The 16590-nt window shown below is 43.3% G+C and overlaps 1 protein-coding gene across 2 annotated transcripts; it reads right to left on the reverse strand.

The window, feature by feature from the left end:
• Positions 1 to 3611: 3611 nt before the first annotated feature.
• Positions 3612 to 16316, reverse strand: setd1a (SET domain containing 1A, histone lysine methyltransferase). 2 transcript variants are annotated; one of them, XM_028411497.1, is made up of 21 exons: positions 16295 to 16316; positions 15133 to 15277; positions 14960 to 15058; positions 14581 to 14851; positions 14302 to 14432; positions 13886 to 14142; positions 11987 to 13694; positions 10882 to 11877; positions 10423 to 10590; positions 10080 to 10161; positions 9854 to 9993; positions 9645 to 9678; positions 9382 to 9559; positions 9191 to 9234; positions 7735 to 9026; positions 7086 to 7440; positions 6715 to 6896; positions 4577 to 4687; positions 4108 to 4227; positions 3871 to 4008; positions 3612 to 3785 (listed from the first exon to the last, which is right to left on the reverse strand). In XM_028411497.1, the coding sequence occupies exons 2-21, from the start codon at positions 15268 to 15270 to the stop codon at positions 3612 to 3614; spliced, it is 6618 nt and encodes a 2205-aa protein (XP_028267298.1). In that variant the 5' UTR covers positions 15271 to 15277; positions 16295 to 16316. The 2 variants fall into 2 exon arrangements, with proteins under 2 accessions (XP_028267298.1, XP_028267299.1); XM_028411498.1 differs by lacking the exon at positions 16295 to 16316 and adding an exon at positions 16013 to 16277.
• Positions 16317 to 16590: the final 274 nt, after the last annotated feature.

Below are 16590 nucleotides of genomic sequence, written 5' to 3' on the forward strand. Positions count from 1 at the left end.
ACTGAAGAGGACAAGATAAGGGCCTCTATGTCGAAGGAGTTTCTGCAGAAGTCTGAATGTGTGACTTCATCTGCATCTAACAGCTACGCGAGCTAATCCTAAACTGGAAAATTACACGTTTAAGGTTATTCACACACCTAGTGCATGTGGACAACATCCCTGGCTGTGCTTTAAGGGCCTGCTATTCAGAGCTGGCTGAGGTTTTTACAGACATTTTCAATTTGTCTCTCTGCTTCAAGACCACCAGCATAGTGCCCCTCCCTAAGAAAAAAACACCTTAGACCCCTGCAGTTTGCATATAATCAGAACCGCTCCACTGATTGTACCGTTACCGTCACACCTTGAACACAAAGACACCTATGTTAGAATGCTGTTTATAGATGACAGCTCAGCATTGGCTGAAAAGATCTTCACCCTTGGGCCTGACACCCCCCCGCCCTCTGCCGCTGGGTCCAGGACTTCCTCACAGACAGACCCCAGACTATCAGAGTTGGTGCCAGGACATCAGCTTGCTTATAAAATAAATATATTAAAATAATTATAGAAATAATAATATTTATTGCTTATTGTTATTTCTATTTATTCCTACTATGCCTAAAATAAGTCTATTGTCTGTTATCTTACTTTAGTTGTGTACAAAGTCATGTGAAGGGAACTCGCAAAGTAAGAATTTCACTGCTCAGTGTAACCTCTGCTGTGCATTTGACAATAAACTTCTTGAATCTTGAAACCTGAATATGACAGAGTTGGGTTCCTTATATTGAAATAGTAAGGCTAGATTTTGTCAAACTCTGTGATAGGACACGATGGCCCACTAGATATAGATTTATGAGAGAATTGAGAATGAATTTAGGTTTTAATTTTGTTTTTAATTAATCCAACCTCTCAAACCATAAGATATTTGAGTAGGAGGGAGTGGTTGAGTGGTTTGTCTGACCCCCAAGAGCCAGTGTCATAGTGTTCAGTACATGATATATCACTCATTAACTTATCATGAGTCGTACATTAAAAAGCTTTAGTAAAGCATCACAATTCTGTCAAGACTTGTCCTTTTAAGATTAAGAAAAAGATTAAGAAACCTTTATTAGTCCCACAATGGGGAAATTGCATAACATAACATAATTGCATTTAGACCACTTGACCAACACCTGCTCATGTGAAGTAATGAAGCACTGTGGATTGGAATGTGATTAGAGATAAATTATACAGAGTTCAGTTCTGGACATATAAATGAAATGAAATAAATAAAAAGGTACCATATGAATAAATACCAGTATAGTGTGTATGTGCCTGCGTTGCACAAAGGCCTAGCAGTTGTTAATGAGCCAGATGTAGAGGTTTTCCACTTGTAGTCATCATCTTCCTCTTTTCCTTTTGTCGTCACCTAACTTACAAAATCTCATCTTTTCAGGTTAAAGTTCAATACTTCCTCTTCTGACAGGAAGCGTTGCAGAAAGTTTATTTCCGTCAAGTTACTATTGACTCTTATCTGCAGCTATGTATCATATTATAAACATAGAGAGCCTATCTTCTGTCTTTCCAACATGCACACATGGCTGCCAGAACTTTAGACAAGAGGACACCCAGAATGAAGAAATGCAGGAGATTTTCCATTTATTTAAAAAATATTTTAATGCACCATTAATAAAGGGTCCAACGCATTAATACAAGAGAAATATTGCAAATAATATTAAAATAATCAACAAATTAAAAGGAAAAACAATAAAAATAAATGAATGGAAGGTATGTACATGTTTCCTCCTAATGGAGAGAGGAAAAGGAACAACATATTTACAGCTTGGAATCAGTGTGTTTCTACAAGAAACAAACACCTCTACACATATTTACATGAACTTCTTTGATTTTTTTTTTCCTTTCATCTTTTTATCCTGTAGTAAATGTTGGTTTGTACTGAAAGGCTTTCATGGATATCTTACACATTTTCCTGTTTGGGAGGGAACAAAACAACTTCCCAAAAAAAGAAGAAGAAGAAGAAGAAAAAAAAGCCTAGCAAAAAGTTCAACATCAAACCTAAACCCTGGACGGCCACAGTCATATGAAAAGCAGGGACAACACAATGGAAAGAGACGCCTATCTGTCAGAAGAGTACCATCTGCTGACATCCACATTCCACCCTTCCATACCATCCATATTGCAAAACATTTTGTAAACAGGACATTTGTTTGCTTTAAGGTGTTTTTCAGGGAGGCATTTTTGGTATGGGGCAAACAACTACCCAAACAAAATACAAAATAATACATTCTGGAAAGGCCTGTAAAGCAGGGAGAAAAGAAGTCTGCCTCTTAAAAAGTTGCACATTAACCACACATTTTCTACCTGCAGGAATATGGTGGAAATCAGTGCTGAAAAAAGTACAAAATTTTTGTCAAAGAAAATGTCCTACCAAAACAAACAAACTTTGTGAACTAGGGTCACTGATAAACATGCTTTTAACCAACACATACACATAGACGACGGACTCCAGTCTTGAGTGCATTTGATGACCTTAAAGGGCCAACAACCTTCCTTGAAAACAGTAACCATGGAAAGCAGGATGAAATACTGCTCGTCTTGTAATTACAGCCGAGAAAAGGGCACAAAGTTGTCAATTTTAGGCAAGTTTCTCTTCCAAGCACCTGCTCAGCTTATGTTAATGGTCCAGAAAGCACATCCATAGCCTTGTGGGGTTAAACAAAAAAAAAAAAAAAAAAATCAACAATCCTGCAGGCAAAGCAGCTGATACTATGGATTACAAAAAAGGTCTACTCTCACAGAGACAGGAGGATGCAGAAAATGAGGAGATTACGGTAATGCACAGCAGAGAGGGGACAACAATTTTATAGGGCTGGTGAATCACAAAACCACTGAGGACAGTGGATGGGTACACTGAAACTCATTTCACTGTAAGATTCTTACAGCTAATGCAACTAAGTAACAATACCATTAATAACAGCAATAGTAATATTATTATATAATACGATGAAATGAAATTTAAAAAAGCCTCAAAATAACGTCACACTTAGAAATCTTGCATAACTGAGGACCAAATTGATTGAAGTTTATAATCTTAAAAGGGCGCCTTTAACAGGCGCTATTAAAAACCCTGAATTTGTCTGGTATTTCTGTGCGTCTGTGTGCGGATCTGTTAGGGGAAGTGGGAGGAGGGACTTGACACTAGAGGAGTGATGCTCAACTGTTAATTCTGTGAGTTGACAGACATAAAATATAAACTTGTTTTATAAGTTTGACTGCTTTCAAATGGATGTTGGCATGGAAATAGAAAAACACTTTGTGCCTGGGCTTGAGGCGCTACTTGCTTGGAATATGAGTCTAACAATACTGCCACAGGTGAACTATTATGGGAGGATAATATTCACATGCCAGATTACACAAACCTCTCTCACACTAGCTTGTGGAACTTCCAAGTGAGTGAAAAGTGCAGCTGTGTGTGTGTCTGTGTTGCCTGGGTATTATGTGAATGGCTGTCAGGCCATCCGGAAGAGTGGCAGGGGATATACAGGAGGTGGCTTTGCTTCTGAGAGAAGGTTTACAAAGAGGGGGGTTGTCCCAGTCTGATTGACCATTGGCGAGTGATGAGAAAAGCGTGCTGACTAGTTGAGTGTTCCACGGCAGTTCTCTGTTCCACACAGGCAGGGGATCTTGTTCTCTTCTAGGGGGAATTTGTAGTCGTAGGTGATCTCTTCATTGACAGCAATGGCCTGCTTCGAGTAGATCACAATCTTTTTCTGAGACTCTATGGTGATAACCTTGGCATAGCAGTTTGGCTAGAGAGAGAAAGCAGTGATTAGTGTAGCTTGAGAAATATGCATGTTTACTCTCCATCAGAAATATGACAGTGTTCAGACTCACAGTGCAGCAGTGGTTGATAAATCGCGCCAGGTTGCCACACTTCGTGGCATCTATAATCGTGTCGTGGTCCACTCTGAACAAGTAGCTGCTCCCGATGCCCTGCTGTGCGTATCGCTTCTCTCGATTATCAGCCACCATCTGGGCACACAACAACAAACCCACCATTTGTTACATCATTGCTGTAACATTTACAGTATGGTACCTGATGTTGCTGGAACTACATATTGGAATTTTTACCTGTCTGATATTTTGACCCACGTATTCAATAACCATCTCATCAGCAGCAATGGGCTCCATGGCAAACAGACCCCACTCATGGATCCTACTGCGTCCAAAACGAAGCTTCTTCTTGCGGAACTGTAAGATAACAGACAGGACTTGTTTCAAAAGCTGTTTCTGATGTGATTTACAAAGCATGTAGCCCCTTGCATGAATAGAAACATCTAGTCTACAGGATAAGGATGAATTTCAGAGAAGTTCTGGGATGCTGACTCTGAAATTGCAAAAATATTAGAAGCAGGAGAAACCGCTTGCAGAGGTAACAGCCAAACAAAAAAGCACTTTGAGGACAGAACACCTGATCCACCTTGTGTTAACAGGAAAAAACCTTTGTGTGTGAGCACTGTTCAATAAACCACAAAGGTCTAACAAAGTAGGTGAGCTCCACAGTACTGAACAGCAAGACAATGGCTGTTAGTGGCTGTACCTTGAGCTGGTTGAGTTTGAGTAGGTCAGAGTCCATGACAGCCGTGGTGCCGATGACTGTAAGAAGGCGGCGCTGCTCTGAACGTCTCTCTGATAGGACTCTGTTCACTCCCTGGCAGGAAACAAACAAGAAAAATCTTAAGAGAGAGCGGCATGCACAATCTCACTTCATCACAAGGCTGTGAGGTGCAGAAAAACGTCCAAAGATAGAAGCATGCAGACTTTGAATTTGCTACAGCTTTGTCAGTGTGGGTGACGTTTGAGATGAATGTACATACATTACAGTAATACAGTAACAATAAAACAGTTCAAAACGAACAAAAAAAGCATAATTAAGCATAATTTGGGCAGTAAGTTAACCTTAACAAAAATATGTCATATCATATGACATAGCATCACATTAATTTTTCTGAAGAAGCCTCATCATAGATTCTCTGTTCACACCTCAGACCACCAGGTAGACCAAACCACATCACTGTGTACTTCTGAAAGGTGCAAACTCATAACAGAATTTAAATACATTGGCCCACTTTGATCAACAGGTTAAAGATGATGGCTGATGAGGTGTCCTGTTACAGCTCCTTTGTGCTTAGTCTTTAAAAGAAACTGTAAACCAAAGTCTTTCAAAACCATCAGCCAGAGGTAGTGAAAATTATGAGTGTTTCTCCAACATAAAGAACTATCTTTTCTCTTTATAAAGAACTAGCTTTTCTCCATAGTGACAGTGAAACAGGAAAAAAACATAATGAAAACCACAATGGAAAACACATCACTTGCGAATCCAAGGATTGCAAAACAACACACAAAACTATGCTGATTTTCCCTTCTGGACCACCAACACCAAGTACTGCAGCTTTTTGCAAATGCCCTGTGCTCCAAATTTCCCTCCTAATGATCTATTATTTTGTTAATAATTAGTGACTCCACACAAGACCAATAACAGTACAACACATGGAAAATATGCCATGTGAATTCTGCCACTCCTGATGTGACTCTAACCTCACTTTCTATGCAATAAGGATATGGTGCATTATATAGTGTATTAGCAATATGTATTTCTGTTCGAACTGTTGACTGTAGTAAAACTGAACCTTTCTACTAAATATATTCATCAACACAAATAGAACATTTGTGCTGCCAATTAAATTCTTATTTGATATTATTACACACCACTGGAGAACTGGCTTAGTAATACAGGCACCCACACTACCTGTATTTCTTAACACCCAACACAAAACCACAAAAAGTCCTGCAGTTACATTAAGACTAAAACCTGTTATATACTCAGCGAGAACAGACTAATTTGTTCTGGCTCTCAGAAGAGCTTCTCAGAGCACTGGTTCGGGAGGTCTCGCAGCTTGTTCTTGACCCATCGTCGGAGCAGAACTTATTTTTCTTGGTTGTGTCCGAGAACTATTAGTGCGATTGGTCAGAATTGTGTAGTAGACATAGTGGATGAAGAAAAGCGGAAAAGATTTTTCACTAGCACAGAATCCATACATTCTAGAGGTCAAACAGTGCTGTCTGCCAGACTCGCTGTTGATGCTATGAGCATCATACACGCCCATCTCTGAACATTATCGGCCCTTTATCAATCCTCATTCAGGCAAACAATATATATTTATTAATATTTGGGCAAACAAGTAAAATTGTGAAATTGAGAACGGTAGTAACAAATCTTTCTGCTTCAAACATGTTCGCCTCATCCTTTATTACCTACAAAAACGGCCATTTCTGCCATTGTTCAGCAATGAAACAAAGAAAACCTGTGTGTGTTCGCATGTGCATGCAGCATGCGCTGCAGTGGGAGTTCTGCATATACAATTCTTATGAAGTATGAAAAGTCCCGGCCAACATGGAACTTTGTTTTTGTTCTTGCTACCTTGAAAGAACAAATATCTTGGTTCTGGTAGAGTAACAAGCTTAAGAGTGAATGTTATCTCACTGAGCTAATTTCTGACAGAGTAAATGAAACTTCCCTTTGAAGAAATACAGGGTATTTAGTTCAACTTTCCCAACTGCTATTTTGACAGAGACTGTGCAAAAGTCATGAATTTTTTTAGAACCTGTCAAGCCAGCAGACAAAGTGAAAAGAAATGTCAATTTCACTGCTGAGGATAAAACTGGGAGTTTGCCTACCGATGAATCGACATTCTCCACCTCTCTTATGACCTGCTCCGGCAGGTCCAGGTCTAGATAGACATCCTTCTCCTTGCGGCTGATGGCGTAGTATCCCTCACTCCTGGCACAACCAGTCACATGCTCACGGAGCTGTCCATCTATGCTCTTCTTTTTACGACGAGGGTTTGGCAAATTGGTTAGTGCAGCACAAAGGTCAAGGGCAATAGCAGGGAACCAAACCGTGATATGAATTACATGTATCAATTATACATGCCAAACACTGATTCCATAAGTCTAAACAAGATGGAAATTGCTTGGGTATTGCCATCAGAATAATCCCCAGTTACAAGACATATTTAAAGCAAAAGCTTGTCACTGAAAAAGGATATTGGTATGGTTGACCCAGTGAGTGTCATTGAGCCAGTCAGAACTGTGGTCGTCTTGTAGCAGCTTCTCATAAGTCTTCTTCAGCAACATCAAGTCTTCACCATCCAGACCAGAGTTCCAGATGTCATACAGGATAGTCATCTGCTCAAACTCGGTACGTTGGTCATATTTCACAGATGGAGGCTCGGGTGCTGGGACAGGTTTAGGCCAGTGCTGGGATGACGTTATCCCTGCCTCCTGCAAAAAGAGGCGCTCACTCTTCCTCACCTCTTCAACTGCTTCGCCCTCAGTGTCAGAGCTGGACAGTTCTCCAGACTCAAGCTCCTCCACGTCCACATCTTCCTCAAAGTCTGAGTCCTGGGCAAATAAAAATAAATAAATGATGGTTGCCACAAGGCCACATCCATCTACAGCTCCACTGAAAACCTCTGCCAGCTGGCTCTGGTTTTGTTAAACCATTTGTTTTTTATTATTTTTAAAATTGATTTTTGTGGCTCAGATTAATTCATTACCAAAAACCAAAGGTCTATGTGTCACAATTATGGAAACCTGAAATTGCTACACAGCATTGTGACAGATTGTTGTGTAGCTCGCTGTGTTTAAGACATCTCAAGACACTTACAGGAACCTACTAGACCAAGACTTACGTACCTCTAGTTTCCGTTTCTTCTGTTTCTTGCTAAGCGGCTCCTTCTGTTTTTTTGTATGATGAACCTCAAGGTTTTCTTTATCATTTTTTCTCCTCTTTTTGCTTTTTTCCTGTTCACGTTCAAAACCCTTGCCAATTATATGCTTCTTCTTTGATGGTGAAGATACAGTTGTAACCTGGCTTGTATCCTCAGCGTCACATAATACTCCCACTGGAGACAAGTATTCACTGGTATCTGCCCTGGATGGTAGCTGCTCTCCAATGACCTCCTCTGGTGCTTCAAGCACCCCAGAAATAGTGTTGAGGTCTGCTGGAAGCAAGACAGAAGAATCCTGTCTGGAAGTTCTTTTAGTAGCAGGTGGTGCTGGAATAACAGGGGGTTTGCAGTAGTTGTGCTCCATAAGGACAATTACACCACCTGGGCTCATAAGCAGGGCCAGTGACTCTGGAGAGTAGAGATCCTCTTCCATCTTCTGCTCCTCTGCTTCATCAGATGTCTCTGTTTCCTCTGAGTCCCCAGCATCAGGGTCCATTTTCAAGGCTACGTCAGCCAAAACAGAGAGATCAGTAGTTGAAGCAGAGGCCAGCTGTAAGAGGCTAGATGCTCCCAGCTGCTCTCTGAGTCTCAACCTCTGCTCACTTTCTTCATCATCCTCATCTTCCTCTTTGAGTGAGTGACAGGACGAAGCAGACAAGCTTGATGTCCGAGGTCTGCCTCTGGACCGTTTGTTGACAGAATGTGGGAGAGGTGCCTCCTCGAAGGCCATCCTACACATAGAGGCATGGTCCAGTGGCAGGTTCTGCACCGTCCGGCACACCATAACAGGAGTGGCAGGTGATTTTGGAGAGTCTTTGCCTGCACCTCGTTTGCCAGGGGATTTGACAGGGGTGGACTGGGGAGAAACAGTGGGTCCTTTTTTGGATTCTTCCAGGTCTTGTGTTCGTCCAGCTGGGGGCACAATAAGGGCGTTACCTTCACCTGGTTTTGAGGCAAAGGGGAGTAGCTGAATGCCTTGACTGGGACGAGCTGAGGAGGCTGATGTAGCAGTGATGGGAGAGTCTGAAAGCCTGCCAGAGAAGAGGGAAGATTCACCCACGCCTTGTGATGGAGAAGGTGACTGAGGAACTGGTGGTAGCTGCATTTTGCTGTCGTTCTCATCTGTAGAGAATGACACAGTCTTCCTTCGTTTTTTGAGAGGAGGTACAAGAACAATTGGGGATGAAGGCCGTGGGTAAGGTGGCGATGGAGGACGCTTGGTAGATGCTGTATCTGCTTTGCTGTCTTTTGTATCACCTGAGGGAAGACAATCGTTATGAACAACTGATCCAATCTATATGAAATGCTCTTAGCATTTGTTTTTTTGCCCTGATCCAGTAAACCAACGTTCCTTCAACGTTTGTGACTGTTAATGCTCTTTTTGTCTTTGTTAATAATGTTGAAAAGGTTTTTTGACTGACCTGTTTTGACCTCAGACTTTGAAAGAGCAGCTGCATTACTCCCTCTGAAAAAAAAACAGAACAAGAAATTGGTGATGGATAAAAAAAAACAGAACAGTAAGTTCTGTATAACAATGCCCTTCTTAGGAAATCATTCCTGTGGCACTTATCACATTTGTACTGAATGCACTGACAGAAGTACAGTGTTATACCTTTCATGCTCTTTCTCAGTTGTGCTGTCCATGGTTGATTCATCCATGGTGTCTGGCCCTTCAATCCCATCCGGATCTTCCTCATCCTCAGAAGATGAAGATGAGGATGATGAAGAGGATGAGCCCTCAGAGGATGAGGATAGACTCTCATCATCACTATCAGCACTGAGGGCATCATCTGAAAAAAGAAAAAACAATTTCATTACTGCTTGAAATCAAAAATATTTCTAGAGCTATAGCAATAGGTTTTGTTTGTGCTTTACCATCAGACTCCTTCTCACTTTCATCTTCATCCTCCTACACATAAAACAGGATTGTTATTACAACTAATAACAATCACAAGGAAATGCTGCCATCTAGCGAACAAGACTGATCACAACATGACATCTCATTCTGAACTTTAAAGCAAAACACTAAACATTATATCTACTTTTGAGGACTAATTTAAAATAGTCAAGTTTTAAAATGGAACCTTTTCAGTTGAGGAGCCAGATGTTTCTTCTCCCTCACTGTCAAGCTCCCAAGGTTTACGACTCCTTGGCTTCTTTTTCCTCCTCTTGTTGTCCCTTTCAGCTCCATGTCTGTCAGCCTCTGGCATTCTCCCATCAGCAGCTGGAAACAAGACACCAGTTCAAGAGTTACATGCAGTAGGCTATTAATGCAACCCTGGTTTGAAAGGTTTCATGGCTGAGCCAAACCTTCATCATCTTCCGGTGGCGTTGAGGGTCGTGGCCTCTTCATATCTCCCTGTTCAAGCTCCTGAGGTTCTTTCCTTTTCACCTGGACAATTGAACACCAACATTTTTTTAAAAATCAGTATAACTAAGAATATATTTCAGCAGGTTTGTCTACCATGCACAATTTGTTATGTTTTTGTTAGCACCAACATCTAAATGAAAAAAGCAAATTATAATATTTAAAACTACAAAGCATGGGATTATGAAAAGACATACTACACATTATTATGTGCTTCTAAACATAATATTTACAGTATAATAGGTCAATATTGGACCAGGATTTGCAGCAGTTTCATGCATTTACCTTGAAGGAAGGCAATCGTAGTGCTCCACGGAGAGAAAACCCCTCCATGCCACCACTCTTTGCCCAATCCACAAGAGACATGTGAGGTTCCCTTGGACGGCTGACCTTTTCCTCTTTTTTGTCATCTTCCCGTAAGGCAGAAACCCCTCTAACCATTGTCTGAAAAGGCTGAAAAAGGAAAACACTTACTTAATATAAGGGAAGCTTACAAACCCCTTCTCTATCTGCCCTTTTCATTTAACGGTATAAAAATAGTTTCTCTTGAATACTTTTAGCTTCTGCATGACTGATTGCTCCTGAAAATAAGGAAGACAAAATCAAACTACAATAAAATGGCAGAGGAATGGCAGAAGTGACATATTTGATACATGTCATAAGTGAATGGGATATAGACCTAAGTGGAGAATTTGTGGGCACAAAACATACAAGAACAGATTCAGTGGCATTTGTCTTTCTTACTTTGGCCTTGGTCTCTTTCCTATCCCACCACTCATCAAAGGTGGCGAAGGCTACATTCTCCACCATCTTGCGGTTCATGTCCCTCTGCATGATGTTTTTCATTTCCTGGATCAGAGTGGCCAGGACCATCTGCACTGTGGCTTCGTGTGGATTTTCAGCCAGCATTGGCATCTCCTCTCCTGGAGCCCCATACTCACCTCCATCACCAGGCAGCATGGTGTCATAGCCAGGTGGGGGCATGTAAGAGCGGTAATGTGGAGGCAAAACATGTGGAGACCAGCCACTGTGGGGAGGTGGGATGTTATGATGTGGAGGGGGTGGTATTTGAGTGCTGTGGGGGTCAGGGTAGGGATATGGCATGTGGGAGGGCATGTAGCGGTGGTCTTGGTCATAATGAGTGCCCGCCCCACTGCCCTCTTGGTCCATGTAGGGGTGGTGTGTGTGAGGTGGTGGCATAGAGTGGAGATGGTAGGAGGTGTAGTCTGCAGTAGCTGCCTCACCCGGGCCTGTGGAGCCATTTGATGATGACATGCGCAGCTGGTGTAGGCGACTTAGCATATGGGTCTGCATTTGGAAAGACATAGGAGTTCCACCGCTGTACTGGTTCATTAGCTCCATGGAGGAGGCATAATCATACATGTGGTGGGGCATAGGAGGGGGATATTCAGGGTGCAACTCCATGTGGGGAATGGGAGGAATCCCTGGTGGAGGAGGGGGCTGGAGGGAGTAACCAGGGGGAGGTGGAGGAGGCAAATGAGGCGGGTAGGAAGGTATGGGGGGATGCATGGATGTTCCAAAGTGCTGTGTTGAATCAGAGATGGGTGGTGGTGAAGACGAAGGGTCTGTGGTTTGTGAGGGCATGGCAGCCTGAGATGAGGATGGTGAAGATCCGGAGGTGACTGATGGCTGGTGGCTGGTCAGTGTTGTTATGGTGGCTGTCTCAACCTCTTCCTCGTCTGAAATCTCCATGTCTTCGCCTGAGGAATGAGGGGAAGCCTAAAAGACAACACAAGATGACAATATTTATGGATGTTGACGTTCATGTTCATTAGGTATCATGTTTTCTCTGCATTAAAAGAATCTACATATTGATCAGTGATCATACCTGACTCTGCCCATTATAAGGAGGTGTGTGCGCTCCTGTCCTGCTTCGTGCATCAGTAGACCCACCCTCTGAAGACTCTTCCTGCGAAGCTCCAGCCCCTGGCAGGGCAACCAGGGGCTGGGGTTCCTCTGTAGGTAAGATGTGGGGAGAATATGTAGAAGAGGGTGGTGTGGCTGCTGTAAGCACATTAGGACTATTCCTACCCTCTCCTCCTTTCCCTCGTTTTCTCCCTCTGTGGGCATCTCTATCTCTTTCCCCTTTCCTCCTGTGGTCCTTCTCCCCATTATTTCCTGCCTGTTTCCGTTCACCTGCAGCATCACCTGACACACCTCTTCGCTCTGCTCCATCCCCACTTCTGCCTCTCTGCTTCTCCTCTTTCCTGTCTTCCTCATCTTCCTCATCAGAAGCAAGGAAAGAAAATTTAGCCTTTTGTTCTTTAAGGAGCATCTCAATACGTGAGTCGAGACTGCTGCTGTGGTAGACAAACGGTAAACTCTCATTTGTGGAATCTGGCTCTGGGGAGGAAGAGTCCCTTTGAGTTGGTGGAGGAGAGCTGGAGGAAGGGGGAAGATGGTGCGGAAGGGAAGTAGAAGAAGGTGAGTTAGAAGAGGAGGCAATGGAGGGGTGGGGTGGGGAAGAAGGTGGGGGCGTCTTGGGTGGGGCAGGTGGAGTGCTGGGACGGCGTTTAGGCTTTGTCCATTGCTCTTCTCGGGAAGGACTGTCCTGGTTGAAGTCCAGTGTTCCAAGTGTCTCAGCTACAGCTGCTGCAATAACAGAGGCTGGGGGTAGAGGTGGTGGTGGTGGAGGAGGAGGTGGCGGCAGAGCAGTGTGTTGACCAGCATGGTAGTCTTTGTCAGCACCTATCGAAGGCGGGGCTCTCTCTGCAAGGTTTGTGCCCCCTAATCGAGCAGCAACATCCATTCCCTGTGAAGGGGCTGGGGCAGGCTCTTTAGAGGATGAGTATGCAGAATATGATGATGGAGGGGGAGACATGCTGTTAGAAGAAGATCGGTAAGAGTTGGAATTGTATCTGGGGTCAGAGTTGTTGGAGAATTCACTGTCTCTTTCACGATCTCTGTCTCTATCACGGTCTCTGTCTCGGTCCCTGTCCCGGTCATGGCTGCTTCTTCTGCGGCTGCCACTGCCATGATGGTTGTGAGAATGGTGGTGGTTGCGGTGTCTCTGGTGGCTGTGGTCACCTGATCGGGAACCCAGGCTATCTCGCCGGTACCCCCTGTCTTCCCTGCGATCTGAATGATGGTGGGAATGATGGGAATGGTACTTTGAGGAGGAGTTTGTTTCCTGCTGGTGATGATAAGATGATCTTCTGGAACCAATCCCCCCTGTCCCAAACCGCCCCACTGAGTCTCTTTCACGGTCCCTTTCCCTGTCTGACAATGGAGGCTGATCATATTGGTTGGCAAGAGGTGGTGGAGGCATTGAGGAGTGGTGCGCCATGTGTGGCCCAGGTCCTCCAACACTAGGGTAGGGGGGATAGCATGGTGGCTCATTGGGACGGTATGATGCAGCTGGGGGATACAATGGGCGACCTCTGTGGTACATTGAGGGGTCCTGTGCATCGTCAGTGTAGCGAGACACTTTGTATCCTCCAACTGTTGATGACACTGCAGAAGATGAAGACGAGGATGGTAACATGTCCTGGGGAGGATAGCCACTGCCCAAAGTGCCACTATTGTAGCCGCTATGCCTGCAACAAAGGAATTAGTCAGTGAAGCCAGTTAAAGCACAGGCACCTGATTTTGCAGCAGTTTCCCCAGACATTTTTTGAAAACTCTGCACAAGTCATGATCAGCCAATCAGATGATGAATTTTCACCATCTTACTGACAGCACTGATTGAGAAAGCAAACTTCTTATGTGTAAAATATCAACAACAAACCTGCTGCCAGTGTACCCTGATTCTTGTGAGAAAGGGGTCCCAGATCTGGAGCTGTAAGGTGTTCCTCCACCACCTTGAGATGAAGCAGAGGAGCCCGGGGTATAGGGGCCTGTCATGGAGGAAGGGGGTGTGTCCAGACGCTGATCACTGTAACCAGTATCTACAGAGCAAGGTGTGACGCTTCCTGAAGTGAGGGCCTGCACTCCTGCTGCCAACACTGCAAGTTCACTGGAAAGCCTCCGCCTGATTTCTGATGACTGTGCAAAAAGTCAAAAAGATAATCAAACAAATATAAGAATATCATTCCATAATTTCACATAACCAATCTCACAGAAAGTATCCAAGTTGTTAATAATACTAGCAAGCATTACCTTGTCAAAACTTAGGAATGATACTGAAAACCGAACAACTAATACCGTGTCAGGCTGTGGTTGTGTTGGAGCCTGAGGCTGAAGTCTGTCTGTCAAAGCCTTGCCTCCCAGCGGCACCGTCTGAGGAGTGTAGGACCCGTTCACTATCAGGTCATAATACTTCTGCCTCTGTTGGCCTGCATAAGAAACGTTCACAGAAAGTTTAATTAAAGCTCTGAAATTACTCTATAATGAAGAGACTGTCTCCATTAAAGGACGGTGTTTTTCTTACAAAACGAATGTCTTAATGTTTTTTGATGGACATAAATACAGTTTACTGCTTACCCTTTATATCCAGCTGGGCATGAATGATGTTACCCATGACAGAGGTGTTGTGCAGTTGCTTGACTGTGTCCTTAGCTCCTCTGGTGCTGGTGAACAACACCCTAGCCAGACCCAAGTGCTTTCTGGTCTTGGGGTGAAACAGGATCTCCATCTCCTCCACCTCACCAAACTTGGCACACATTTCTGCCAAGAAGGGCTCCTTGATGTTGTCATTCAGTCTAGCAAAGGTCACCTCCTTGAGGGGTATGGGACCCACATAGAACTCATCAAGCTATAGTAGCAAATGAAAAGATAAGGGAAAAATAATCAGTGATGATGAATTCACCCAGGTAGTTAAAGCTGCTATGGTGTACAAAATTGATGTTCTTTTTATTCTTACCTTAAACTTCGGGACGGGCAAGGACAGTTCTGTATACCGAGACCACAGTCTCCGAGGTCTGGGGTCTCGCAGTTCACCCACAGGAGGAAATCCAGAGTCCTAAAATACAAAGATGTGGCTCAAAGATACAACTTTGGGTAGACAGATATAAAAACATACAAAAATCAGCTTACTGGTACACTAAAATGAACTCCATCATATCTGTAGATTTTCTGTGTGACCCTCCTGATAGCCGGGTCCTGGACGAGTTTGTAGCTCTTCCACTGCAAACTGACAGCTTTTTGTGTTTCTGTCCCACTGTCTGGATCCATCCTACAACTGCGAAAAAAATGAACAAATAGTACACCTTCTGCAGAATATACTGTTAAGGACACCATTATATTACAACCACTATCAAAGAGAAGACACGTTCAACAAACGACACGCGGAATGAAACTTAACAGATGAAAAACGCTGCAGTAATTACAAGATATACTTGGTCGCATCGTATAGTAACGGAACGGTGAGCTGCATCACATTAGCCAAATATTAACTTGTCAGAGCACTCTCTGTCTGGTGGTAATAATTTCCAAGGCAGAAGGCTAAACATATTGATTTAAGAATCATAATCGGGACTCTGAAAGCCTCGGTTAAGATGCTGCGTGCTGTCAAAACAATGACCACCGTTACGTCACTGAACAGAGAGTTCAGCTAGCAATCTGCTAACGTGGCTAACGAACACTAACAAAATTCTAACAAGCAAGAGTCAAGACTGGTTTCATGTTAAATGCAATTAATCCTGGTTCTGAATTATTCCAAGTGAACAGCATTATCGGCTTCTCACGACCCCAATAACGTTAACTAATGTTAAATTAGTTATGCCTTAAGCTAGGACAAGTTAACGCAACCGTTAGCTAATGCTAACTAGCAAGAGCATCAAGTTAGAAGTTGCAATTCTAGTCTTCATAACCCCCCTGCCTGCATTGATAATGTTGTTCTAGAAACATTCGTAGCATGTGCAACAATTTGAGGCTTGACATGTTTTGCGTTTGGTATGCTTATTTAAGACCCCACCTCTTCGAGACCCTACTGCCCGCTCATCCGAAAGTAGCAACCCGCCGCTACAGTGTAGGCAGTTACAGCCAGGCCCAGGAGACGAACAAGAAAAACACTGAGTCCCTAACAGATACGGGACATCTCCCAGCAGATATTAAAGCAAAGCTGACGAGCTAAAACGATACCGCTACCATTCCGATAGTTAGTCAAGCCAGCAACAAGCCCCTTTGAGCGACGAAGACATTGTTTACTCTTTATAAATCCATATATTGTTGAGAGAGCGGCCATCGCGTAACCAACCTGAAAGCCTCGCCTGTTCTCCATCAGTGTACGCAAATGCAGCCTGTGAGTACTCACTAGCACTTTCTTCACAATCGGAATGACGAAGAAAAATCTAAAACCATTACATCCGTCTTAGTAAATAGTAAATAAAATGCAACAAAACCATTTTGTGAGAATATTTTATTATATTTTATTTATTGTCCGATCTGTACAGTTTGAAGGTATGTTTGAATCTGCTCCAATGATTCTAAGCTTTAAGAGCTAATCATAGCACTCCCCTAGAGGCGGATGGGTGGTAACTCAGCAGGCTGTAC

Source organism: Parambassis ranga, chromosome 8, assembly GCF_900634625.1.
Source record: "Parambassis ranga chromosome 8, fParRan2.1, whole genome shotgun sequence".
NCBI lineage: Eukaryota > Metazoa > Chordata > Actinopteri > Ambassidae > Parambassis > Parambassis ranga.